The 26,768-nt window shown below is 39.1% G+C and overlaps 1 protein-coding gene across 1 annotated transcript; it reads left to right on the plus strand.

The window, feature by feature from the left end:
* Positions 1 to 1,169: 1,169 nt before the first annotated feature.
* On the plus strand, positions 1,170 to 26,768 carry FEM1C (fem-1 homolog C). The gene is made up of 3 exons (XM_043920088.1): positions 1,170 to 1,534; positions 2,390 to 3,122; positions 23,751 to 26,768. The coding sequence occupies exons 2-3, from the start codon at positions 2,579 to 2,581 to the stop codon at positions 25,058 to 25,060; spliced, it is 1,854 nt and encodes a 617-aa protein (XP_043776023.1). The 5' UTR covers positions 1,170 to 1,534; positions 2,390 to 2,578; the 3' UTR covers positions 25,061 to 26,768.

Raw genomic sequence — 26,768 nt, forward strand, 5'->3', positions numbered from 1 at the left:
CTCAGGTTAGGCCCTGACTGGGAAACTGTACTCTGGTGTTTACTCTTTGGGAGCATAGAACTGTGGCCTGTAACACTAGGGATAAAACAGCCAATCCCTCTTGATTGTTTGAATTTTTATTGATAGCTGCTCTCATCCTTTCTACTCTGTCCTGTATTTTTTTCTCAGTGGTAATAACTTTTAACTTCAATTGTGGGGTAGTGATGTTAAGTTTACATGCTGATGGCCTGAGGCAAATATAATGCTCCACTTAAAAATGATTATTAAGATCATAAAAATTAAATCTTTACAGTGTATTAAAAGGGAAAAAGCAAAATTTGTAGTTGTATGAAAATTATTTCAGTTCTACGAAGCTACATAAACTTCTGAATAATAAATCAATATGCAAAAACGAAGTTGTGATTTTTTAAAATAAAATGTCTTTAGTGTTACATTACTTTTAAAGTGATAATGCTGATAACATATATGATACTGAGGGGGTCAGATAATCTAATACTTTTTTTTTCTCAGCGGTATCAAGAAACTGTGAGTTTAAGTTCCCCAGGAGACTGAAAACTACTGTTTCTTTCAAAACTATTTTCTCATCATGATTCACTATGCATGTTATTCTCCAAACACATTTAAACTCTTCCTCAATCGAGTTTAATACATCCCACGTGTTAGCGTCACGAGTCGAAGTAGCAATTCTTCTCATTCACATTAACTTTTTAGCCTCCTCTCATTTCCTGGTTTTATTGCTTAGAGTCAAGAATTCGACCATGTTGACTTACACTGGTCTCATTTTATCATTCCTTGAATCTTTATAGTTTTAAGGGTTTGTATTTTTAAAAAATAAGTTTGACACCCGCTAAAAGGAATCTTTTTCTCAAGTTTGTATCCTGCGTTGTTCTTGTTTGGCTTTTTCGAACCTTCCCAACGAGCTCGGTATATTCCAGGGCCCACCAAAGGAATAAGCCTTAGAAGAGGCTGGTTTGAGACAGTTTATGTCTGTGAAAAAAGAATATAACGACTACCACCCCTCCGGGGGTTATGGCCGTGGGACTCCAAGGCCCCCGAAACTAGCACCCAGAAGCGGAGCGCGGAGAAGCCCGCGAGATCTCAGCGGCGTGTCCGCCAACCTCCGGCCGCCGCCGCCTACGTGGCCACGCCCCCTTCCGGACGGCCCCGCCCCGCCCCGCCCCTAGGCAGTTGCTCGCGGCGGCCGCCGCCTTCCCCCGGCCCAATGGCTAGGCTGCCGCGTCAGTGATGTGAAGCCGTGCTCTGGCTTGTCCGGCCCCCGGCCCTCAGCCCCATTACACCATCCGCCGCGGCAGCCGCTGCAGCCTCTGCCACCCGCGCAGCCTGGGAGGGCGGGAGGCAGCTCGGCGTGGCGGGGCGGGGCGAGCGGCGCGGCCGGATTCATTCCTGTGGGGCGCGGGGCATGGCGGAGCGGGGCGGCCGCAGGCAGAGCGGGGCGGCCCGGACGGCGGCGCGGACAACGGTTTCACTTTGAAGGGACGGCCGGCGGCGGCGGGGAAGACTAACCCCCGGGCAGGTAGTGGCGGCGGCGGTGGTGGCCTGGCGGAGCCCAGGCTGCGGCCTGAGGGGCCTGAGGGGAGGCCTGGGCGGGAAGGGGAAGGAGGGCGCCCCCAGCCGCGGAATGCGGGAGGCGGGCTGGAGGCCCTGGGCTGGGCGGCCCGCCGAGAGCGGGTCGCGGCGGGTCGAGGAGCTTGGCGGGTGGGGGGGAGACTGCCTGTGTCTGGAAATGGTACAGGTGAAGGTTATGTAGGGGCGATCATGGTTTGGGGAACTTAAGGATCCCTTGGCGGGGAGGATCAAAACGGGGCGGATGAAGTTAGCTCAAAGGCAGCCGGATTTCCTGAGTCTCGAGCAGTTTTAAAGGGAGGAGAACCTTTCGGGTGAGGGTTTTGGCGTTAGCTGGCTGCAGTTTGTTGGGTCCGACCTTTTTTTTGTTCCTTCTCGAAAGCCCTCCAGGCGACATCAGGGCCTTCCAGCCGCGCGCACTTGGCCGGCTCTGCTCTGCAGATGTGAGAAAGGGAAACATTTCTGCACCCGCGCCTCCTGCCTCTGTCGGTTGTACTCTCCCTGGGCGTGTGCAGAGCAAAAACTAGAACAAAGCTTGGCTGCTTAGGAGGCGAGAAAACCGGTTGCCTGTCGTGTTTAGATATACCGTATATAGAGACTGCCTCCCACCAAAACATTTGGGTCTCTGTATCTTTTTGTATTCTCCTTTCCCACCTTTTTCGGGGCCGGGGGCGGGGGGCGGTGCGGCGTAGACCCCAAAGAAAGTATGGCTCCCTTTCCCAGAAGTAGAAATTAAGAAAATCTACTGTTTCCGCCTTTACTTCTGGAAAATTCAAAACTGCGACTTTTTTTTTTCTTTTTCTAGTTTGGTGCTCTGGTTGTCGGATGTTGGAAGGCAGTAGACAGAACATACTCTCCGTGGTTTTATATCCATTCTGGGATGCAGTGATTAACACTGAACTTTGGTTCCTCTAACTCTTGCCTGGGTCGATAGAGTTAAGCTGCAGCTTTGCTTCGAAGGATAAATAAAGCACAGCCTCTCAACTGGACATAAATGGATCTAAAGACAGCAGTATTTAACGCAGCTCGAGATGGCAAACTCCGGCTTCTCACCAAATTGTTGGCAAGCAAATCCAAAGAGGAGGTTTCCTCCTTGATCTCTGAGAAAACAAATGGGGCCACGCCACTCTTGATGGCCGCCAGGTATGGGCATCTTGACATGGTGGAATTCCTCCTAGAGCAGTGCAGTGCCTCCATAGAAGTCGGGGGCTCTGTCAATTTTGATGGGGAAACCATTGAGGGGGCTCCGCCTTTGTGGGCCGCTTCTGCAGCAGGACATCTGAAGGTGGTTCAGTCTTTGTTAAATCACGGAGCGTCTGTCAACAACACGACTTTAACCAATTCAACGCCTCTTCGAGCTGCCTGTTTCGATGGCCATTTGGAAATAGTCAAGTACCTGGTAGAACACAAAGCTGATTTGGAAGTGTCAAACCGACATGGGCATACGTGCTTGATGATCTCATGTTACAAAGGACACAAAGAAATTGCTCAGTATTTACTTGAAAAGGGGGCCGATGTCAATAGGAAAAGTGTTAAAGGTGAGTTCATCTTCATTTTTTTTTAAGTGTTTGCCACTTATTTTCAGGAAGTGTGATGCATAATTTTAAGCAGTGGTGTTGAGTAAGCCAGCATTGACAGACCTGTTTTGATTAGGTGTCCCTTCCTTAAAAAGACCTCTATCACTGTGTTAAGCAGCATCTTCTCTTTTTTATTTGGAGTGACTTCCAATTCTTGAAAAGTGGGTTCCCCAAAGTTTAGAGCATGTTAGTGGTAGTTGATCTGAGCCATTAGACTTGTGTTTGCTTAAGAATATACTTTGATGTGATGCATTATTCTAGGTTTTATTTTTTTAGAACACCCTTGGAGTAGAAACTACTATATTTAGTGAGTCATTGTTTTGTTTATTTTAGGTAGGCATTTCATTTGTTATTCCATCAGAGAAGACCAGGCCATACTACTTGGAAGGATTAATATCATTGAAAAGGAGAAAATCTGTTTCTTTATTCCCTACTTATTGTGTGGCCAATAGAAAATCCTTTCATTAAATATAGCAAGAGGGAAGGCAGATTTTTTTAAACTGCTACAGTGCTGACAGCAAAACAAGGACTAGCTTAAGCAGATGTGGATTTGTTGACTAGCAACAGTGTAAATATCTTTGTCCAGAAGAGGAGCTCAGGTTTATGGTTGTATATACTTTTTTAGGATATATTTAACTGTTAAAAACAACTGCTATGATAGTATAATATTGATACTTAATATTATTTTCCTTACACATGTTTGTTTATACAAAGGAAAGTAACTCACTAATATTAAAAAACCATAAAATTTAAAGGAGCATACATACATGATAAAAAAAGAATCATACAATACAAATGGGTTTATAGTGTTTGCTATGAAAAATAAGTCTTACTACCTTTCCTTTCTAGACCTCCAACCATTATTTACAGTGTTTCGTGTGTCCTCAGGATAGTCTATGCAAATAAAAGTATATTTGTCTGTATATCTCTCTCTTCCTTCTTTGTTACTTGATATATACTGTTCTTTCTTTTCTTTTTTAAATTTATCTTGGATATCATTCAACTCCACACACATAACTACCTCATTCTGTTTCATGGCTACACAGTGTTTCATTGTATGAGTGTGCATAATTTATCTAGTCCCTGTTGATGGGCAGTTAGGTCAAATCCAGAATAAACAGTGCTGCTATGAATATTCTTGAACAAATGTGTGTCTTTGCACACTTCTGTGAAAACGGCTCTATTGTAAATACCTATCAGTGGATTTGCAAAATTAAAGTGAATGCTCACTTGTCATTGTGTTAGTGACTGATTGCCTCTCAGAGCAGCTAAACCTCAAAATTACGGGACTCTACAAAGTTACTGGAGATACTTACTGAAGTCAGTATAATCTTTTTTAAAAAGATATGTCATAAAAATGATAACAGCCTCATTGTGATTTTTTAATAATTTTTTTCCCCAAGCAAGTATAAAAATCTCACAGAATTCCAGCACTTAGAGATAATCCTCCCAAAGATACTGAATTTTGCATTTAGATATATGTATGCAATTTTATTTTATATGCTCTTCTGTACCTATTTTTTAGCTTAATAAATGTTATCCTTAATGTCATTAATTATAGCTCTTTAATTTCAATAGCTGCTTACTCTTCTGCTGATGGAGTTTTACATTGCTTTGCTTCTGGCTTCTCACTATAAGAAATGTTTCTGTAAACATTCTTTCTTGTAAATTCATTGTTCCTGATTATCTTTGAGGTAGGTATTGAGTCAAAGGACAGCATGACTTTTTTTTTTCTGAAACAGTCACCATTCTTTTAAAGAATGATTGTTTTGAAAGAACAAATTACGCTTAATTGGCCATGTTAGTATTGGGAATGCTTTGAAATCATACCCAGAAGAGAATGGGTTAAAAGATATGGCTGCATGTTAGGCTTGTTGAATTTTTAGTTTGTTTTGGCTTTTTATTCATCAACCTAATGATGTACAGATTGTTGGTAAACTCATGTATTTAAATAAATTTGGAGCATATTTTAAACTCATGTCACTGGAGGGATGAATACTGGTACTATTTCCCTTCTGTTTTTCGAAATTTTTTATACTTTTAAAGATATAATGTTTGGGAGAACTGTACTGTAAATAGCCCATATTTTAGTGAGCATTTCTCCTTAGTAAACTGAACAATATTTAACTTGATTACCTTTGGTATTTAAGAAGACTGTTCCTTTAAATACAATCATCATACAGTTTTGTACTTGAGGATGTATATGCTCCCTCTTGGCTAATTCTAGAGGTTTTTTTTTTAATATACTTTTTTTAAAAGTACATGTAATTTTTTAATACCAAAAATTGTTTTATATAGTCTTAATTATATATATACATAATATAGAAACAAACACATATGTATTATGGTACATATATGTAATATATCATTTTGTGTGCAGTATTTGAATTTTTGTATGGTGCCTTTAAATTTGACAGTGAGTCTTAATTAATGAATTTTGGGCGCAGATTAAAGTACATTTGTACCTCCCCCATTCTGATCCTGAAGTTTCCATTCTTTGATAATTACTCTCTCATCTACTATTCAGATTTTTTCATTTTTTAATTTTATGGGTTTGGGGTAATAGAAAAACAGGAACCAGTTGAAACTGAGGCAGAAACACTATACAAGGATCTGGTAGAGCATCAAGAAAGGATTTTTCCCACGGTTTTTATCCTCATCCAAAAAATGGGGAAAACTGATAAGACTAGGGGTAAAATAATTTCTTAGGAAATTTTATTTTATATTTCAGCTGTTGGAAATGGTTCTGGAGAAAGAAAATGCCAGTAGATTATGCTTGGTCTGCTAAAATGTAAAATTCATGTGACTTCTACCTTCCATTACTTTTTAACAGGCAGTTGGTATTTGAATATATTAGTTAACCTCTTTCCATTACTTTTTAACAGGCTGTTGAAGTTTTGAACATGTTTTAACCTAAGGTGGAATTGATTCATTAATTGAGAGTATTTATTGAGTTCCTTGAGTGTGCCAGGCTGTTAGGAAGGAAATGGCAACACACTCCAGTATTCTTACCTGGAAAATCCCATGGACAGAGGAGCCTGGTGGGCTACAGTCCGTAGGGTCGCAAGAGTCGGACATGACTTAGCGACTAAACCACCAGCTTACAAAGATGAGTAAGACAAGATTCAGTCCTTGATTCCCTGCTCTTGAGGAGCTCATGGTTTGATTGGAGAGACAGGTTCATAAGCAGATACTTAAACCACAATATGGTAAGTGCAACAGTAGTGTTTTTTTGTCTTAGATTTTTGGAAATACTTTATCCCCAACTAACTCATTATCTGAGGGGACAGTGGGTTCCCATGGCATTCAAAAAGGAGAAAAGCTGAGATATTTTAAGTGCTTCTCCAGTTTAACACAGCAGTTGATTTTTGAGACAGGAAAGTTGGTTGCTATTTAAACAGAGTCCCTAAATGAGAAGTGATTAGACAAGCCCATCTTAGAGCCATCCACATTTATCTCAGTACTTTATAGTTATAGTCATTTTTGACTTTAATTGGTCCTTTTTTATTTGAGTTTTTTGTTTTTGTTTTTTTGTTCTGTTTTTATTTGAGGTTTTTTTTTTGGTTTGTTTTCAAATGCCAAAAACAAACAAAAGGCTTAGAGTAGGACTTTGCAGATCTATGGAAAACTTAAGTCCTTAATTCAGCTGGAAATTGAGCAGCTGAAAGTGATTGAGTGCTAGAGACCTATAGAATGGCTCTCAGTTGGAATTGGGGAGACTGGCCCCAGAGGACACACTATCCTTAGGCATGGGTCGATCACTTTTAATTATCCAGGGTAATTAAATAAATTGGTAATCAGATAATTCCTGTGCATTTTCTGTCAGCAAGGTATTGTGTCAAGACATTGTGGAAGCTTTGAAAAGATAGAGCACATCACATATGTTCCCTGTTAAAGGAATAGTATAAATTCATTCTGTAGGATTTTGGAAGAGTAAACTAACTGGAAAGGCTTCATGGAGAAGTTACCTGGGCTTTAAAAGGATTGCTGGAGTTCAGATCTGCAGAAGGGATTTGATTCAGTTTTTAAGCCTTAAGGAATGACATAAGGAAAGGTGCATTGAGAAATATGCTTGGAGGGTACAGAAATTGGAAAGTAGGCATATTTGGACCAGTGGGCACTCAGGGCTAAACTTTATAGGACATTGACTTCCAGGTAAAGGACTTTGATTTTATTCTTTATGCCGGTGAATAAGCCGGTGAATGTTTCCAGTAAGGAATGACTGAGTTTTTTTTTTTCAAAGAGAACCCTATCTTACAACCTTCTAATTCTATTACACTGTGAGCTCTTTGAGGTTAGAGACCTGGTGTTTGTATCCATGTGTTAGAAAGAGAAATCCCAAAAACATTGGGCATTTGGTCAATAAGCTTGTTGACTGAATGTGTTGCATTTAAGAGAGGAAAGCTCTTTGATGGCAAGGACTGTGTTTTCTAGTCATTTTAGTACAGAAATACATACATGAAGACATTGGGACAGTGATTGTGGAAAATAAGTGGTACAGGTGGAACTCTATAGCAGTTCAGAAAACAGAAATTCATGTAGGCTCGTAAGTATAGACTAGGTTGGTGAAAAAGTAATTTTGGTTTCAGACCATGAATTTTAAATCATTATAACTAGGTTCAAACACATACTTATTAATCAAAATAGGAACCATTACAGTCAACACATTTTTGCCAACAAGTTTGTTTATTCCTGTAGCATAAACATTTGTGCTTCAGGATTCAGTGAACTCTTGGAAAGCATTTTCTGCCTCCTGGAAAGCATTTTCTGCCTCCTTGTTGTGGAAGCATTTTTCCTGCAGAAAGTTGTGGTGATCCTTGAAGACATGGTAGTCAGTTGGTCAGGTGAATATGGCAGATGAGACAAAACTTCGTAGCCCAGTTTGTTCAACTTTTTGAAGCGTGGTTGTGTGACGTGCTGTTGGGCGTTGTTTTGGGGAAGAAGTGGGCCCATTCTGTTGGCCAGTGCCAGCTGCAGGCATCACAGTTTTCTATGCATCTCCTCTATTTGCTGAGCATACCTCTCAGATGTAATGGTTTCGCCAGGATTCAGAAAGCTGTAGGGATCAGACGGGCAGCAAGCCAGCAAACAGTGACCATGACTCTTTTGGGGTGCAAGTTTGGATTTGGAAAGTGCTTTGGGGCTTCTTCGTCCAGCCACGAGTCTGGCCGTCACTAGTTTCTTACAATATCCACTTTTCACTGCATGTCACAGTCCAATCGAGAAATGCTTCATTGTTGTTGCATAGATTAAAAGAAGACAACACTTGAAAATGCAGCATTTGTGATTTTTGGTCAGCTCATAAGGTATCTACTTATCAAGCTTTTTCACCTTTCCAATTTGCTTCTAATGCCGAATGACCATAGAAGGGCCAACGCTGAGTTCTTCGGTAACTTCTCGTGTAGTTTTAAGAGGATCAGCTTTGATGATCCTCTCAGTTGGTCATTGTCAACTTCCAGTGGCCAGCCACTATGCTTCTCATCTTCAAGGCTTTCGTCTCCTTTGCAAAATTTCTTGAACCACCACTGCGCTGTATGTTCAATAGCAGTTCCTGGGCCAGATGCATTGTTGATGTTGCGAGTTGTCTCCACAGCTTTATGACCCATATTGGACTCAAATAAGAAGATCGCTTGAAATTGCTTTTTGTCTAGCATCACTTCCCTAACTCTAAAATAAACAGCAGGTAATAAGTCATTAGCAAAAAACATAAAGTGAGAAAGGCACATTAAAATGATGTATAACATAACCACATTTATTTAAGAATGTATTCCAGTATCAAATGGCAAAGTTCAACTGCAGTTATTTTTGCACCAACCTGAATAGCTTTAAAAGGGTTTGAGAGAGAGCTGGTTCAGGCAGTTTATTTGCCTTTTTATTATGGACATTTTCTAACTTAAGTGCAAGTGGAGAAAGCAGAAGAATACCTTAAACTGCTGTGTACTACCATCTTGCTTCAACATTTATCCATATTTGCCAGTGTACGTTAAAAAATACATTTCCTTCATCCACTTATTTTGTTATCTACAGTAGTTTAAAGCAAACCCCAGGCATTATTTCTCTCCCACAGTATAGGCAGTTTTAGGTATAGATGTATTTCAATCAAGATGAATTTTTTTAAAAAATCTTTTTTTTTGTCACCCACTGTAAATCCAAAAAGAATACATAAAAGAAAATCTCCACTGTAAATTAAGAATGGTTGGAAATAAGGTAATGGACAAAGATAATGACTTGCCATGTAAATAGGTTATTTGTATACTTCAGGACTTAAGTCCTGATAGCTCAGTTGGTAAAGAATCTGCCTGCAATGCCAGAGACCCCAGTTCGATTCCTGGGTTGGGAAGATCCCCTGGAGAAGGGATAGGCTACCCACTCCAGTATTCTTGGGCTTCCCTTGTGGCTCAGCTGGTAAAGAGTCTGCCTGCAATGTGGAAGACCTGGGTTTGATTCCTGGTTTGGGAAGATCCCCTGGAGAAGGGAAAGGCTACCCACTCCACTATTCTGGCCTGGAGAATTCCATGGACTATATAGTCCATGGGGTCCCAAGGAGTCAGACATGACTAAGCAACTTTCACTCTACTCCACTCAGGACTTAAGAGTGTTGGAAGCTGAAATTCTCTTTCTCTTTGAGAACTCTAGCTCAGGTCTTGGTTACCTCAGAATACACCTACTAGCAGAGGAGAGTAAAAGAGAGGGATTTAAAATTTTCTACTTGTAGCATTCTGCATTTATTTTGATTTAATAATAACATTTAATAGTTGAATTAGTTATTTTATTTATTTTATTTTTTTTGGGCCACACCACACGGCATGTGAGATCTTAGTTCCCCAACCAAGGATTGGACCTAAGGAGTCTTAACCATCGGACCACCAGGGAAGTCCCAAATTCATTTAACGTTTTAATCACAGATCAGGTTACTCCCACAAGCTGTTTCTTGTTCACTCCTTTCCTTCCTGAATCCCCTGGCACACTTTTTCTGTGTCCTCAGGGAGACTTGGCATCCTAGTCGGGCAGGCTAAGCTGTAGATGGTGTGTCAGTTGAGTGCAGTAGGAAACTATCCATTGTGCTCCTCTGTCCCTGGAATGAGATTGGGAGCTGTGCTCCTTTAATATCCTAAAGGGTTCCTCTCTACCCTTTCCCACCTGCTCACTTAACACATGTTGCTGCTGTTGATTAGTTGCTAAGTCATGTCTGATTTGTGACCCCATGAAATGTAGCCCGCCAGGCTCCTCTGTCCATGGAATTTCCCAGGCAAGAATACTGAAGTGGGTTGCCATTTCCTTCTCCAGGGGATTTTCCCAACCCAGGGATCAAATTCATGTCTCCTTACCAATTAGCTATTGGTATAAATAGCTAATACCAGGAATAAATACAGGAATAAAATGCTTGAAATCAGTATTTTTATGTAGTTGAACTATATACCTCCCTCCCAGTCTTCATAGGTAGACCTCCTTTAAAGACTCAGCTTAAAAAAAAAAAAAAAAAAAAAAAAAGACTCAGCTTAGCCCCAGCTGCAGGGTTGCAAAATGGATGCCAAGCACAGTAGGCTAAAGAGGAGGGGTGAGAACTGTTTTTGTCCATTTCCAGATGAATCTATTACAATAGATGACCTTTTAATTGCTGCTTTTATCAGTCAAAACTTACACTTTACTAGAGACACACTTTGGTTTTAAAACAGCTTTGACACATAACTCATATACCATTCACCCATTTAAAGGGTGCACAATCGCTGATTTTTAGTATAGTCATAGATTTGTGCAGCCATCACCACAATTAGTTTTTCATCCCCCCACCCCCCAAAGACCTCTTACCCATTAATAATCACTCCCAATCTCCCCTTCACTCCATTCTCACCCCCAGGTGCACTAGTCTTAGGCAACCACTAATATTTCTGTCTTTGTAAATTTGCCTGCTCTGCACATTTCTGGTAAGTGGAATCATACTATGTAGTCTTTTGCAGCTTTCACTTAGGGTAGTGTTTTCAAGACACCCATTTTGCAGCATCAGTGCTTTTTATTGCTGAATAATCCATTCTGTACATACACCGCATTTATCCTCATCACTTAATGGGCATTTGGGTTGTTTTTACGTTTTGGCTATTATGAACAATACTGCTATGAATATTTGTGCACAAATTCTTCTGTGGATATATATTTTTCATTTCCCTCAGGCATATATGTAGGAATAGAATTTCGGGGTCATATGGTAACTATTTTTTTTTTAACGAACTGCCAAACTGGGTCTTTCAAAGTGGCTGCATTCCTATCAACACAGAAGAAGGGTTCTGATTCTTGCACACCTTTACGAACATGTTATTACTCTTTTTTAAAATAATAAGTTTTTATTTGTTTTTGGTTGCACTGGGTCTTTGTTGTTGCTCATGAGCTTGCTTTCGTTTTGGCAAGTAGGGGCCGCTCTGTAGTTGCAGCCTTTTCGTTTCAGTGGCTTCTCTCATTGCGGAGCTCAGGGTCTTGGGTGCACGGGCTTCAGCAGTTGCAGCTCGTGGGATTAGTTGCTCTGCTGCATATGGAATCTTCCTGAAGCAGGGATCGAACCCATGTCCCCTGTGTTGGCAGGCAGATTCTTAACCACTGGACCCCCAGGGAAGTCCCCCTTCTTTTTTAACATAGTTTTCTTAGTGGCTGTGAAATGGTGTCTCATTGCGGTTTTGATTTCTTTTTCTCCAGTGGTTAATGATGTTGAGCATCTTCTCACGTGCTTACTGGCCATTTGTATATCTTCTTTAGAGAAATGTCTTCTTATCCTTTGCATGCTTTAAAATTGGGTAATTTATCTTTTTATTACTGAGTTGTAAGAGTAATTTACAACTCTTGTTGGAGTTGTAACATCACCGACTTGATGGACGTGAGTTGGCATCATCAATTGGAGTTGGCATCACCAACTTGATGGACATGAGTTTGAGTAAGCTTGGGGATTGGTGATGGACAGGGAAGCCTGGCATGGCAGCTCGTGGGGTCACAAAGAGTCGGACATGACTGAGCAACTGAAGAGTAATTTATATATTCTGAATACAAGTCTTTACCAGATATATGATTTACAAATACTTTCTCCTATCCTGTGGATTTTCACTCTTTTGATGGTATTGTCGAGCAATTTGGATTTTCTTTTACAAATTAATTTTTTTAAAAATCTGACTTTGGATCACTTCGATTTGACTTAAAAAAATTGTTAAAGATAGTCTAAAATAGTCTGCAGGGTTTACTGATACCTTTTACTACATGGCTAAAAACTTTCTGTGGATTAAGCTATAATCTAGTAGACCCACCCTATTCCTGCTATGGCATATAATGTTTAAATTTAGAATAAAGAGGGATGGAGAATTGTCATTTCTGTATGATATAAAACAGGTCTGTTTTAAACTTCTATTCTTAACACTTGATATAGTTACTGGACATGTTAGCTATATGGCAAATATCTATATAGCAAACAAGAAAATAAGATTCTTTTTCTATTTCCTTTCTGCTCGAAGTAGCGAAGACCAGGAGTATAGTCATCACTTGGACCCATCTTGGCTCACCTGAATCAGAATCTGTATTTTGCTATGATCCTCTGGTGTTTTTTACTTTAAAGTTTGAGAAGCACAACATTATTTGATATATACGAAAAACATACACAAAGTTTGAACTCTGTGAAGACTTGAAGAAAAGTGGAATCTGTTGAATTGATATTGTTAGAAAAAGCAGTTTAAATTATAATGGACATTTTGCATTTGTTAAATATTTTACAGCTTTTATGAAGACTTTTTCATTTCATTAAAAAGATAAATTCTGTTTGCTACTTGGGAGTACTTTAAAAACTGGCAATTCTGATCCTAGTGAATCTTAAGTAGTTTTACCCAAATTGAGTTGTTTATAATGCTGTATTGAAGTTATTGTATGATTTAAGTGGTTGGTGACAATCACTTATTTATTGTTTAGTCAATCCCTAAACATCTGGTTTGGAGCAAGGGAACTCAGAGTAATCCTTATGCAGAATACTAGTATGTTTTTGGATTATTAATTTTAGAAAAATCTTAATTCCACCGTTAGGTACCTTTCACAATTGAGCATAAATTCCTATCTTTTTTGAGCCTGCTATCAAAAATTACAAGTCTCTTTTAAGTTATCAGCATTTAGGACTGACACTTCACACCAGTCTTCTTGAGGAATACCATCATACTTTAATGCGTGAGCACTTACCCCAATCTCCTTCCCATAGTAGCCATCTCCAAAATAGCCCAGTGAACATGGCTATTTTTTTTCCTTCATGTTTTTTAAAGCACTGTTTCTGTATTATTATACAGTTGAAAACTAGTGTATTTGGATGGTTACTATGTTAACTTTCTTTGGAAATAACTTTTAACACTTAATGTATCACCAGTTGGATTTTATAGAAATGTCCATATAATAGGCACATCTTTTGAGAAATCGTAAAAAATTTGCCATTATGAATTCAGTACCAGAAATTTTATTTTTCTCCAGAAATTTATTTTTTCTTAATCAGGCAATGAGAATTGTATAATAAGGTACTGGTGACCCTTGAACAACATGGGTTCGAGCTGCAGGGGCCCATTTATATATGAATTATTTTCAATAATAGCTATAATACACACTGTCTGAGGATGAGGAACCATGGATACCAAGGGCTGACTGTAAGTTGTCTACACTTGAATTTTCCACTGCATGGAGTGTTGGTGAGCTGCTCTTAATTTTTTTTGTTTAACTGAAGGTAAATTCATTAAATTTTAATGCTAAATGTCCTTTTATTTCACTTTTTAGAAGAGATAGGTATTTTTAATTAACTTCTGGCTGTGCTGGGTCTCATTGCTGCCCACGAGCGTGCTCTGGCTGTGGCGGGTGGAGGCTCCTCCCTAGTTGTGGCGCGCGGGCCCCTCTCGTTGCAGAAGAGGGACTCGGGGGCTTGCAGGCTTCTGTATGTGGCGCACGGGCTCAGCCCTTGTGGCTCATGGGCTTAGTTGCCCTGTGGCGTGTCGTGAGGGATCTTAGTTTCCAGACCAGGGATCCAACCCATGTCCCCTGCATTGATAGTGGATTCTAAGAGGCACGTAACCCAGGGAAAATGCCTGAGTTGAATCTTCAGTAGTACCTGGCAAATAATATTATGCATTAAAAGTTGAAATCAGTGACGTTTCCTAGCAAGAGTTAGATGTGATCTTACTGGATCTTTGGCATATATAGTTTAGCACAGACTACTCACAAGGCCATGGTAACTTGATTTTTAAATTCAGCTTGTTGTATTTTTTCATGGGACCTTTCATTTATAGTGTATCTAATTCTTGAATGAAAGAACAAAGGAAAATATATGCAGTAAATATAACAGACTATTATATACATATATCATTTTATAAAGTACTTATATGTTGAAAATCAGACTTACCTCAGAAACGGGAACATAAATATACATGTCCTGAAAGAAAATAAAGTTTGTGAACAGACATGGGAAAATATTCTGTATACCTAGGTATAGAGATAGTATAATTACAGTTAATTCCAGTGCTGGAAGGAATACCGTAGAAGCATGCTTTTGAAGGAATTTATAATCCTTTTGAATTATAAAGATTCAAAAGAATCTTTTGAAAGATTTTATGACTCCATTGGAAGTGAATTAAAGATGTCTCTTAAGCTGTCACACATTTCTGGTTCTAAGGTAGGAATTAATTTTTATATCATTTGTTTATTGAATTACACTTCATGTACAATAAAATCCATCCTTTTCAGTGTATAGTTCTCTAAGTTTTGATGAACATAAATAGTAATTTAACCACCACTACAGTATAGATGGAATGAAAAACTCCTGTATTGCCCCTTTGCATTCTCACAGCGCCCACCCTCTGGCAATCACTGGTCCCTTATCCTTACAGTTTTTTAGGCATTAGTTTTAATAGTGAAAATTCTAAAGCAGTGCAAATGTCCATCAGCAAAGTGTTTATGCAAATTGTGACATGCCTACTTCCTTGAATTGTAACCAAAAAGCCTGTAAGAGTGATCAGTTAGATAGTTTCTATGTAGTTCATGTAGACTGTGTACATGGGACATGAGAGAATGACTCAGATGTAGGTGAAAAGCAGGAAACAGTTGTATATTTTCAGATTACAGCTTTATAAAAATATACTATGTAAAAAGACTTGGAGACATGACATAGTTGCTTTAAAATTATGCTTTTCGGACTTCCCTGGTGGCACATTGGATTAGAATCTGCTTGCCAGTGCAGGGGACATGGGTTCAATCCCTGGTCCAGGAGGGCTTCACAGGCAGAGCAGTTAATCCTGTGGACCACAACTTCTGAATCTGCTGCAGAGCCCGCCTGCTGCAGCTGCCCTCCCTATGTGCTGCAGCTCCCGAAGTCCGCGAGCCTGTACTCTGCAGGGAGAAGCCCGCACACCGCAGCGAAGAGCGGCCCCAGCTTGTGGCAGCTGGAGAAAACCCATGCAAAGCAACGAAGACCCCGTGAAGCCACAAGTGAATAAATAAAACTAGGCTTTTGTTTTGTTTTGGATTTTGGTGGGATTTTTTTTTTTTTAACCTGTTTTCTAAACTTTTAAGTAATGGACTAGGCTATAATTTGAAAAAGTTTTTAGGGCTTCCAGGGCAGGGGCATGAAAGTATGGTGATTATATACTTGTTAGAATAAAGACCATATCCTCCTGCTAAGATTTTACTTTTTAAAGTTATTTTGTCCTTATTTGAAATCATGTTTTGTGATGTCAAGTGTTAAAAATTTAAGAATCTACCTTAAAAAAAAAAGAATCTACCTTAGCTTTGATATTGTGCTAACTGCTATCTGGGACATAAAGGAAATACAGGCTCTGTGTCCTTTTAGGAATAGGCCATTTAGGTAAGAAAACCTATTTGTGAGGCCAGAACATATTATGTTACTTCCCTTGTGGCTCAGAAAAGAAAGAATCTGTTGCAGTATGGGAGACTTGAGTTCGATGCCTGGGTCAGGAAGATCCCCTGGGAGAAGGGAATGCCTGCCCACTCCAGTATCCTTGCCTGGAGAACTCAAAGGCGAACACAACCGAGCAGCTAACACAGCAACAGCATGTTACGTGGGCTTCTCCAGCGGCCAGTGGTCAAGAGCCCACCTGCCAGCGCAGGAGGTGCGTGTATGATCCTGGGACTGGGACGATCCCCTGGAGAAGGAAATGTCAACCCACACCAGCATTCTTGGCCTGGGGAATCCCACGGACAGAGGCGCCTGGGGTGCTGCAGTCCCTGGGGTCACAGAGAGGCGAAGACGACTTGGTGCCTAAACAACAGCAGCAACATACTGTGCAGTGTATTACATGAGGTGTTACATGAGTGCTTATCAGGATGAGTGAAACACTCGCTCACCAGACATTCTCAAGATGATAAACTAATATAGTGTAACCGAGAAAGCCTCTTTGAACAGCTAAAATCTGTTGAAACATGGCAGAAGGGAAGTTAAAAAAGTAAAGAAGCAGGAGTATAATACAGCAAAATTAAGAGGCGTGGAGGTGGAAGTAAGCAGGACTGTTTGTGGGGCTAGAAGAGGTAACTTAGGATAGAGTGACGGGAAGGCTAAGCAGCTTCTCTGCCTTGTGTATAGCAGGTATTGATAATGGCCTTTGGGTCAGAGTAGGTGTTGGCACACTGTGCCCCAGAGGTCAAATTCTTCCCACCACCTGTTTTTTTACTGCCTGAGAACTAAGATACGGATTTTGTAATTTTTTAGTGGTTGAAAAAAATCAAAATAATATTTCAGGACCCAAAAGCTGTATTTTGGCGTCCATAAATAAAGTTTTGTTGGATAACGGCCATTCTGTTAATTTAACCAATTGCCTGTGGATACTTTTTGTTATATGGTGGAGATGACCGATTAAAACAAAGACCGTATGGCCTGCAGAACCTTGAATACTATCTAGTCCTTTACAGATCAAGTTTGTGGCTCCTGGGCTAGATACACAGAGCAGTGTTCATACTGGAGGTGATGAGAAGTGTGAAGCTGGTAGGGTAGGGAAACACTTCTCTTTTCAAAAATCTGTCACCCGTAGTGTTTGTTCTGATGTGTGTTTCCACTACCAAGATTAAGCTTTACTTCACGTAACATGCCTTCTAAAACTAGAATTCCGCTTTGTTGCTTTCTTACCCTCTCACAGATAATGATTTGAGAATCAGTGCTGTAGAATTTTTAAATCTTAAAGGTTTTCAGCTGTTTCCTTAGAGGAAGCATAAAAGCTTTTGAGCTGGAAAGTAATGTGATTGGTAGAAGTTTTGTTATGAGGTTTGTTTTTATTAGAAATAACTTATTCACAGGAGTATAGTATGACTAGCATTTAAAATATCACCTTAGATATGTGCAGTACATTGAAATGGCAAATGGGAGGCATGGATTTTGATTTTAATACTAATTCCTCTGGTTTCTATTTGTAGAACAAATTTATCTTCTCTAGTTTGCATAGTTACTAGTATAAGATTACAGGAGGGCAATAGTTAATAAAATTACTGGTACCTTTTTTCTTCATTTATATCTGTTTTTTATTATTCACTTCTAGTTTGTCTAGGCTTACTTTACTTTTTCCCCTATAACTTCTTGAGATGGAAACTTAGCTGTTTTTTCAGAAAGTCTTTCTTTTTTATATCATCCAGCTAAAAATATTTTCTATCCTTTGGGATTCCTCCTTTGACCCATGTGCTATTTAGAAGTGTATTTTTAAATTTCAAGTATGTGGAGATTTTTCTAGGGTTTTTTTTCTCTTTTGGCTGTACTGGGTCTTTGCTGCTGCACATGGGCTTTCTCTAGTTGAGGCAAGCCGGCGCTACTCTAGTGCGTGGGCTTCTCACCGCAGCAGCTTCTTCTGTTGCGGCTCCCGGGCTCTAGAGCAAAGGCGCCGGAGGGGTGGTGCACAGGCTTAATAGGCTTGTGGATGTGGAATCTCCTGGACCAGGGGTTGAAGCTATGTCCCCCTGCATTGGCAGGTGGATTCTTAACCACTGGACCACCAGGGAAGTTCCATTTGTTTTTAATCTGACTTGTGTGAACTTACAACATATTCAGTGGTTTCAGTCCCTTGACATTTATGTGAGTCTTATTTTATGGCCTAGAATGTGGTCAATATTTATATATGCTCCAAGTATCCTTTCCAAAAAAAAAAAAAATGAAACTGTAGTGTTCATTATGTGAAGTCAAGTGTGCCTTAGGAAGCATCACTACAAACAAAGCTAGTGGAGGTGATGGAATTCCAGTTGAGCTATTTCAAATCCTGAAAGATGATGCTGTGAAAGTGCTGCACTCAATATGCCAGCAAATTTGGAAAACTCGGCAGTAGCCACAGGACTGGAGAAGGTCAGTTTTCATTCCAGTTGCAAAGAAAGGCAATATCAAAGAATGCTCAAACTACTGCACAATTGCACTCATCTCACACGCAAGCAAAGTAATGCTTAAAATTCTCCAAGCCAAGCTTCAACAGTATGTGAACTATGAACTTCCAGATGTTCAAGCTGGATTTAGAAAAGGCAGAGGAACCAGAGATCAAATTGCCAACATCTGCTGAATCATCGAAAAAGCAAGAGAGTTCCAGAAAACACCTATTTCTGCTTTATTGACTGTGCCAAAGCCTCTGACTGTGTGGATCACAACAAATTGTGGAAAATTCTGGAAGAGATGGGAATACCAGGCCACCTGACCTGCCTCCTACGAAATCTGTATGCAGGTCAGAAGCAACAGTTAGAACTGGACATGGAACAACACACTGGTTCCAAATAGGAAAAGGAGTACGTCAAGGCTGTATATTGTCACCCTGCTCATTTAACTTATATGCAGAGTACATCATGAGAAATGCCGGACTGGATGAAGCACAAGCTGCCATCAGGATTGCTTGGAGAAATATCAATAACCTCAGATAGGCAGATGATACCACTCTTAAGGCAGAAAGTGAAGCAGAACTAAAGAGCCTCTTGATGAAAGTGAAAGAGGAGAGTGAAAAAGTTGGCTTACAACTCAACATTCAGAAAACTTAAGATCATGGCATCCAGTCCCATCACTTCATGGCAAGTAGATGGGGAAACAGTGAGAGACTTTATTTTTTTAGGCTCCATCACTGCAGATGGTGACTGCAGCCATGAAATTAAAAGATGCTTGCTCCTTGGAAGAAAAGTTATGACCAACCTAGACAGCATATTAAAAAGCAGAGACATTACTTGGCCAACAAAGGTCTGTCTAGTCAGAACTTTTGTTTTTTCAGTAGTCACGTATGGATGTGAGAGTTGGACTATAAAGAAAGCTGAGTACCGAAGAATTGATGCTTTTGAACTGTGGTGTTGAAGAAGACTCTTGAGAGTCCCTTGGACAGCAGGGAGATCTAACTAAGGGAAATCAGTCCTGAATATTCATTGGGAGGACTGATGCTGAAGCTGAAACTCCAATACTTTGACCACCTGACGCAAAGAACTAACTCATTGGAAAAGACCCTGATGCTGGGAAAGATTGAAGGCGGGAGGAGAAGGGGATGACAGAGGATGAGATGGCTGGATGGCATCACCAACTCAATGGACATGAGTTTGAGTAAACCCCGGGAGTTGGTGATGGACAGGGAGGCCTCGCGTGCTGCAGTCCATGGGGTTGCAAAGAGTCGGATACGACTGAGCGACTGAACTGAACTGATAGTGTTCATTTAATTTTCTGTATCCTTACTGGTTTTGGTCTTCTATACTGAGAAAGGTGTGTTGAAATGTATTATGTAGTTATGTTGATTTTTGCTTTATTTTGCTGTGTTTTAAATGAAAACAAACTTAGAATTATATCTTTATGTTGTTTTGAATTTTATATTATTATAAAATGTTTCTTTATCTCTAAACATGCATTTTGTTTTAAAGTCTACTTAATCTGATATTTTAATATCAGACAGCTTTCTCATGGTTAGTTTTTGCATAAGATATGTATATTTTTTCATCATTTTACATCAGACTTTTTCTCTTCTTACATTTAAGGTATTTCATGTAAGCAGCATGTAGTTTATGTGTTTGTATTTTTAGTCTGATAGTTTTTGTATTTTTGGCATATTTCGTTTGTTGTATTTAATATAACTACTTATGTATTTGAGTTTTAATCTCCTAGCTACTTAGAACTAATTTTTATTTGTCCTACCTGTTTTATAGTCTTTGTTTCTGTCATCATTTGGATTAGTTTTCATTTTTTCAATTTTTTTCTGTATTGTAGGATATGTAGTAATTATCTGCATGTATGCCCTCTATTATTTTAGTGGTTCTTCTAGATAGTACTACTTTGACTTATTAAAGGCTAACATAAATTACTGATTTTACCTTTTTATAAGCAATGGAGAAATCTTAGAATACTTTAGCTTGTTACCATCATTACTTGTATGCTATTTCTATCAAACATTTTTCTTCTATACAGGTCTCAAACCCTGTTATAATGTTTAAAGTAAATATTTATTTAGATATCTCACAAATAAGTTGGCATTTATTTTCCTTTACTGCTTTAAGGCTTCTTTTGTTTCTAATTAGAACTTTGCTATCAATCTAATTGTTGTTCTTTTGCTGGTCATTTCTACCTATTCTTTTGTTTTAAGAATTTTCTCTTTGTCTTTAGTATTCAGCAGTTTTGCTGTAGTGCCTCGGTATAAGTTTCTTTTTTATCTAGCCTTCTTGTTTGTAAAACTTTATAAATTTGTGGCTTAATGGTTGTTCAGCTTCAGAAAATTCTCAGAGTTTATCTCTATAAATATTGCCTTGCCTTGGGCCCTTTTTTCTTCCTCTAGAATTCTGGTTTTAAGTATATTAATCCTTCTGACATTATTTCGTCTGTCGACAGTCTCCTGCTTTTTCATCCTTGTACTTTCACTCGTCTTTCTGTGTGTTTTCATCTGACTTATTTTCTAGTTCACTGATTCTCTAGTCAGGTGTGTGTCGTCTACTCTTAAAGCCACCCATTGAGTTTTTCAGTTCTAAAATGTTCATCATCTAGGTCCTCTGTTGGGCTTCTCTCTTAGCGCTTATTTCTCTTGGTTTTTGTGTTGTGGCTCCTGGTTTTCTTTTCTGTCCATTATGTTTGATTAGATACCAGGCCTTATAGATGAAGAATATGTATATAAATAATTTGAACCTAGTGTGATAATTGCTTCATCTAAATAGTATTTGTATTTGCTTCTGGCTTTTGATTACATATGCCAGCAGTCCTGGATTACTTTAATTCCATATCAAGATGATTTTAATTTCCATTTCAGTTCCTGTGATGATGGGTTTATTTGTGCTTCATCTTAACTCCTAGAGAGCAGCCCCACAGAGCTGTACCCTGAAGTGTAGAGGGATTTCTTAATGGGCTCTGGACTTTAGTTTTCTCCTCTAACCCAACAAATCAGAAGCTCTGCTCAGTTTTCCAGCTGCCTCTTCCACAATCAGTAGAGGTCGTTGGGGGAAATTTCCCCAAATCTGGACTTAACTAATTTTTTTTATTCTCCTGGATGTTGTCTCCATGTGAGCCCTTACCTGCTGTCATACGGATTTTTTAAAATGCACTTCTCAGCTTTTCTGCTTCTTAGTGGGAGGGGATCCTATTACCTCTGCCGTTACTAGATGTGAGTCTCGTAGTCCTTTAAAAAAAAAAAACAAAAAACATTTTTTTCAGCATATGGTGTATTCAACATATATGTATATTCTGCATTTTTCCAATACAGCAATTCAGTTAATTAAAAGACTGGCTTTTGCTGCATTTTTATTCTTGATTTCATTACTATGAATGGACAAGAATGCCATCTAAGCTGTCGCTTTATTACACTCTATTTCTTAGAGAAAAAGGAAGTATTATGGATCTAATTCAAGAGATTTTTAAACAATATACTTAGTAGTAGTCATGTTTAACTGAAACTATTTTGAGCAAATAAACAGGAGTAGTCAGAAGTTCTGGGCTCTCGAGTGCTTGGTTACTGTACACGTTGCTAAAACCTTCCATCAGACACTGTGAAATGCTGAGTCAGAATAAATACACAGATGTCAATGTAATCCCTGTAGATACAGAAGACAAAGAAGCAGGATACATTTGTGAAGAGATTAAAGTCCTATTATAACTTGTGCTTTTTTGAATTTTAGTTGTAGATTTGTTACGTGAAGGATTCAGGTTTAAACTACTTTCTAGAACATATCCTGCACCTGGGGTTCCCATGGCCACCCCCACGTTTGGAGTTAACACACAGTCGTACTCATGGCTAAGATTTATTTCAGTGATGTAATAAGGACATAAATCTGGATCATAAGAGGAAAGGTACAGGGGGGTCTAGGGGACTCTTGTGCAGGCTTGTTTATGCTCTGTCCTTGTGGGAGGTTCTCCTAGCAATGTAAATGTATGCATGTCATGTTCCTGCCCAGGGAATCCCATTTGATTGATTAGACACTCAGTGCCCAAGTTTTTATTGGGTACTTGTTACGTAGGCATCCTCTGCTGAGCACATATTCAAAATTCCAGACTCCCAGAAGGAAAGCAGGTAGTCCGCATGAATTCACCCTTATCATTTAGGGAAACTTATATCTTGGAACTGTTTACCAAACAGCATTCCAGATGCCAGCCAAGGGCCATCCTTGCAAGCAGGTCTTTCTAAGAATAGCTGTCTCAGCCAGCTAGGTTAGCTCTTTTCCACACACATGCCTAAAATGACTCGCTGTTGAAATTTTGTGTAAACACTATGTAAATACCAAAGATCTGCATGATAATTTCTGTTTTGACCATAAGTAGAATGTTTATCATTAAACTTAGGTAGCTAAAAATAACTTGAGTGGTTATTATGTCTTAGAATGTTCCATCCATACAGGGCTTTTTATTAATCTGCCAGTGCCTGTTGTCAGTTTTAATCCATGTGTGGGAAGAAGTGGACAGTATTAGAACATTTAGTACATCTAAAAAGAATGTTTAAAAAAATTAAATTACAGTGGGAAGTAATTCATTATGAAAGGACACTTCAGATGTCTCCTTTTAAAGTTCATATTCAACCACCCACATGTTCTTTAGATTTCAGTGGATTTGTTTTTCTTATGGGAGTTTTTTGAAGAAAGTACTTTGTTACCAATAGTTTTGACTAAAGCCGAAGTTCACTTGGCAATCTGGAAATACTGAAAAAATAACTTCTCACTCTTAGAATCAAATTGAAGAATCTTAGATACTTATAGACTAGATTTCTTGTTTATAAATGTGGAATCTGACTCAGAAAGTAATGTGACTGTCAGCAAAACTGCACAGCTGGTTAATTTCATTAGTTTTTAGTTGTAGAATATACACTTGAAATCATTATCAAAAAATACCAAATGGGCCATGGACTAGTTTTGAATTTCATTTAGTGACTTTGAATATCTTTTCATGCCTAATTTGGTCATTTCATTTATTCAAAGAACTTAACCAATATTATTTTTCCCTTGCTGTGTGTCAGACGTTAATTTTAGGTGCTGGGGATCTTTTTTCCTTATTTGGAAGCAAATTAAAGTATGTCCCATTGAGGGTGGCTTGGAGCTGCCTACTTTTCTTTAGATTTTAAAGTACATTTATATATTACATTGTATCCTGGTTCCTCAAAATATGTTATTTCTTTTTTCCTTCTCCTTAAGGTAATACTGCATTGCATGATTGTGCAGAGTCTGGAAGTTTGGACATTATGAAGATGCTTCTTATGTATTGTGCCAAGATGGAAAAGGATGGTTATGGAATGACTCCTCTTCTCTCTGCAAGTGTGACTGGTCACACAAATATTGTGGATTTTCTGACTCACCATGCACAGACCAGCAAGACAGAACGGATCAATGCACTAGAGCTCCTGGGAGCTACATTTGTAGACAAAAAAAGAGACCTCCTTGGGGCTTTGAAATACTGGAAAAAGGCAATGAACATGAGGTACAGTGATAGGACTAATATCATTAGCAAACCAGTACCGCAGACACTAATAATGGCTTATGATTATGCCAAGGAGGTAAACAGTGCAGAAGAGCTAGAAGGTCTTATTGCTGATCCTGATGAGATGAGAATGCAGGCACTATTAATTAGAGAGCGTATTCTCGGTCCTTCTCATCCTGACACCTCTTACTATATTAGATATAGAGGTGCTGTCTATGCAGACTCTGGAAATTTCAAACGATGCATCAACCTATGGAAATATGCTTTGGATATGCAGCAGAACAATTTGGACCCTCTCAGCCCAATGACCGCCAGCAGCCTATTATCTTTTGCAGAACTGTTCTCTTTCATGCTGCAGGATAGGGCTAAAGGCCTGCTGGGCACCACTGTTACCTTTGATGATCTTATGGGCATACTGTGCAAAAGTGTCCTTGAAATAGAGCGAGCTATCAAACAAACTCAGTGTCCAGCTGACCCATTACAGTTAAATAAGGCTCTTTCCATCATTTTGCACTTGATTTGCTTATTAGAAAAAGTTCCTTGTACTCTAGAGCAGGACCATTTCAAAAAGCAGACTATATACAGGTTTCTTAAGCTGCACCCAAGGGGGAAGAATAACTTCAGCCCTCTTCACCTGGCTGTGGACAAGAATACTACCTGTGTCGGGCGGTACCCTGTTTGTAAGTTTCCATCTCTGCAAGTTACTGCAATACTGATAGAGTGCGGTGCTGATGTGAACGTCAGAGACTCCGATGACAACAGTCCGCTCCATATCGCTGCTCTGAACAACCACCCAGACATCATGAATCTCCTCATTAAATCAGGTGCCCATTTTGACGCCACAAACTTGCACAAACAAACTGCTAGTGACTTGCTGGACGAGAAGGAAATAGCCAAGAGTTTGATCCAGCCTATAAACCACACCACGCTGCAGTGTCTTGCTGCCCGTGTCATAGTGACTCATAGAGTGCACTATAAAGGGCACATCCCAGAAAAGCTAGAGGCCTTCGTTTCACTTCACAGATGATGTTTGACTGTTAAGGCATGAATTGGTCACAGTTGTTGCATAAATGAGCACTCTTGTGATAACACCAGCATTCATTTAGCTTGATTCCATTGTGCTCTCATTGGCTAAAGCGTTGTAAGCATCAAATTTACAGGATTGGTTTCCCAGTATTTAATATAAATATACCATATAATATATTGTTTGTGAATTACTGAGAAATGAAATGTCATATTCAACTTCTAAAATTGTCTGCCAAAGGCTTATCCATTCTGGTTTTGTTTGCGTTGGGTGTTTGGGACAGAATTAACCATTTTTCAGTGGTGTCTTTATACTTTTCTGATTAGTGAATTTTATACAATTGAAGGTCTTTTTTCCTGCTTCTTCCCTCTTTTCTCCAAACTTCTCTCCTGTTTCCACTTTATTTTTAACTTAACCATTTCTACTTAGCAATTTTTCTCCCCTCATGGACCCATGTTAAATTGTACAAACTTTATGGACTTGTTACCATTTGCAGTTTACCATAAGTGCTTTATCTTCTCTATGCACGGGCTTCAACTTGACTGTTGTATGTTAGCATATTTCTATGCAGCAGTTGGTCAGCTTCAACTCTGAAACACTGTTAGATATGTTACAAAGTTCATTTTATGAAAGTACTCTTGTAGCATGACAATTTGTAGAGCTACAGGTTAGCTACCAGAGCTTGAGCTTTTTTGTTGTTTTTTTCTTTACATCTGAGATTTCTTTTTCTAATCCACTGAAATTATTGTGTGCTAAATTTGGGGAGCAAATCTATTCTAACTCATTAACCCGGTTGAGATCTAGGTCTGTCATCTTAATGTATCATGCAGTAAGAGAAGGACTCTTCATAAAGAAACCCACCTTTCACGCCAGCATCATCCTGCTTGTGCTGATGGTGTGATTAAGTGTAGAGAGTTTGCTTACATTTAACCTCAGAGTGTATCACACAGCTTAATGAGTCACACTGAAATACTCAGCAATTGAACTGCAAATCACTTTCAGTTACTAAAAGAGCTGAAGCATGTCAGTGGCCTGATGCTTGCCAAGCCAGACCTAGGCGTCTAGGATAATTAGGGTATTTTAGTATGCAGTTTACTGCCATAGTATCAAAGGTCAGTAACAGTGCTCTTTCTTTCTTCAAGCTTAAGTATGCCTTTGACAATGACCTGCATGGATTACTTCGGTCTCAATATTTGTCACCATAATTAAACACAAGGTTGCAGTGCTTCCTGTTCCTTTGCTGAAAATTAACTTTTTTCTTTCTTTTTTTTCTTCCTTTCTTTCCCTTGCTTCCTCCCTTCTTTCTTTCGTTTTTTTAACAGCTTTGCTAATGCCACAGAAAGGGCTCTTTTAACTTAAGAAAAAATAAGTGAAAAGTACTAAAAAAGTTCAGGTAATTATCATTCAGCACTTTATTGTTACTCAGAATAAAATTTATGATGGCATATTTGCCTTGCCAATGTCTTAATGAAATTGTTCTGAATAAAAAGCTCCTTATTGGTTTGAGAAAAACTCAGTTTACCTGTGAGTTTAATGAGCTGGATCACTTGGGTTTTTGTGTTGACATTTTATTCTGAGGGTGGATGTAGTGGTATTAAGAGTTGTCATCGCAAACAGTCATGTTAGGTTTATTTCATCTTTACTCAGTAAAAAACTTGTAATGAAGAATCGTAAATAAATAAAGCTTTAGACTCACTTTCTAGTTAAAAAA

The sequence above is a fragment of the Cervus elaphus genome, chromosome 12 (assembly GCF_910594005.1).
Source record: "Cervus elaphus chromosome 12, mCerEla1.1, whole genome shotgun sequence".
NCBI classification, from domain to species: domain Eukaryota; kingdom Metazoa; phylum Chordata; class Mammalia; order Artiodactyla; family Cervidae; genus Cervus; species Cervus elaphus.

Coding starts and splice junctions, on each gene's coding strand:
- FEM1C (XM_043920088.1), top strand. CDS start 2,579: ATGGATCTAAAGACAGCAGTATTTAACGCAGCTCGAGATGGCAAACTC. Junction 3,123..23,750: donor CAATAGGAAAAGTGTTAAAG/GTGAGTTCATCT, acceptor CTTCTCCTTAAG/GTAATACTGCATTGCATGAT.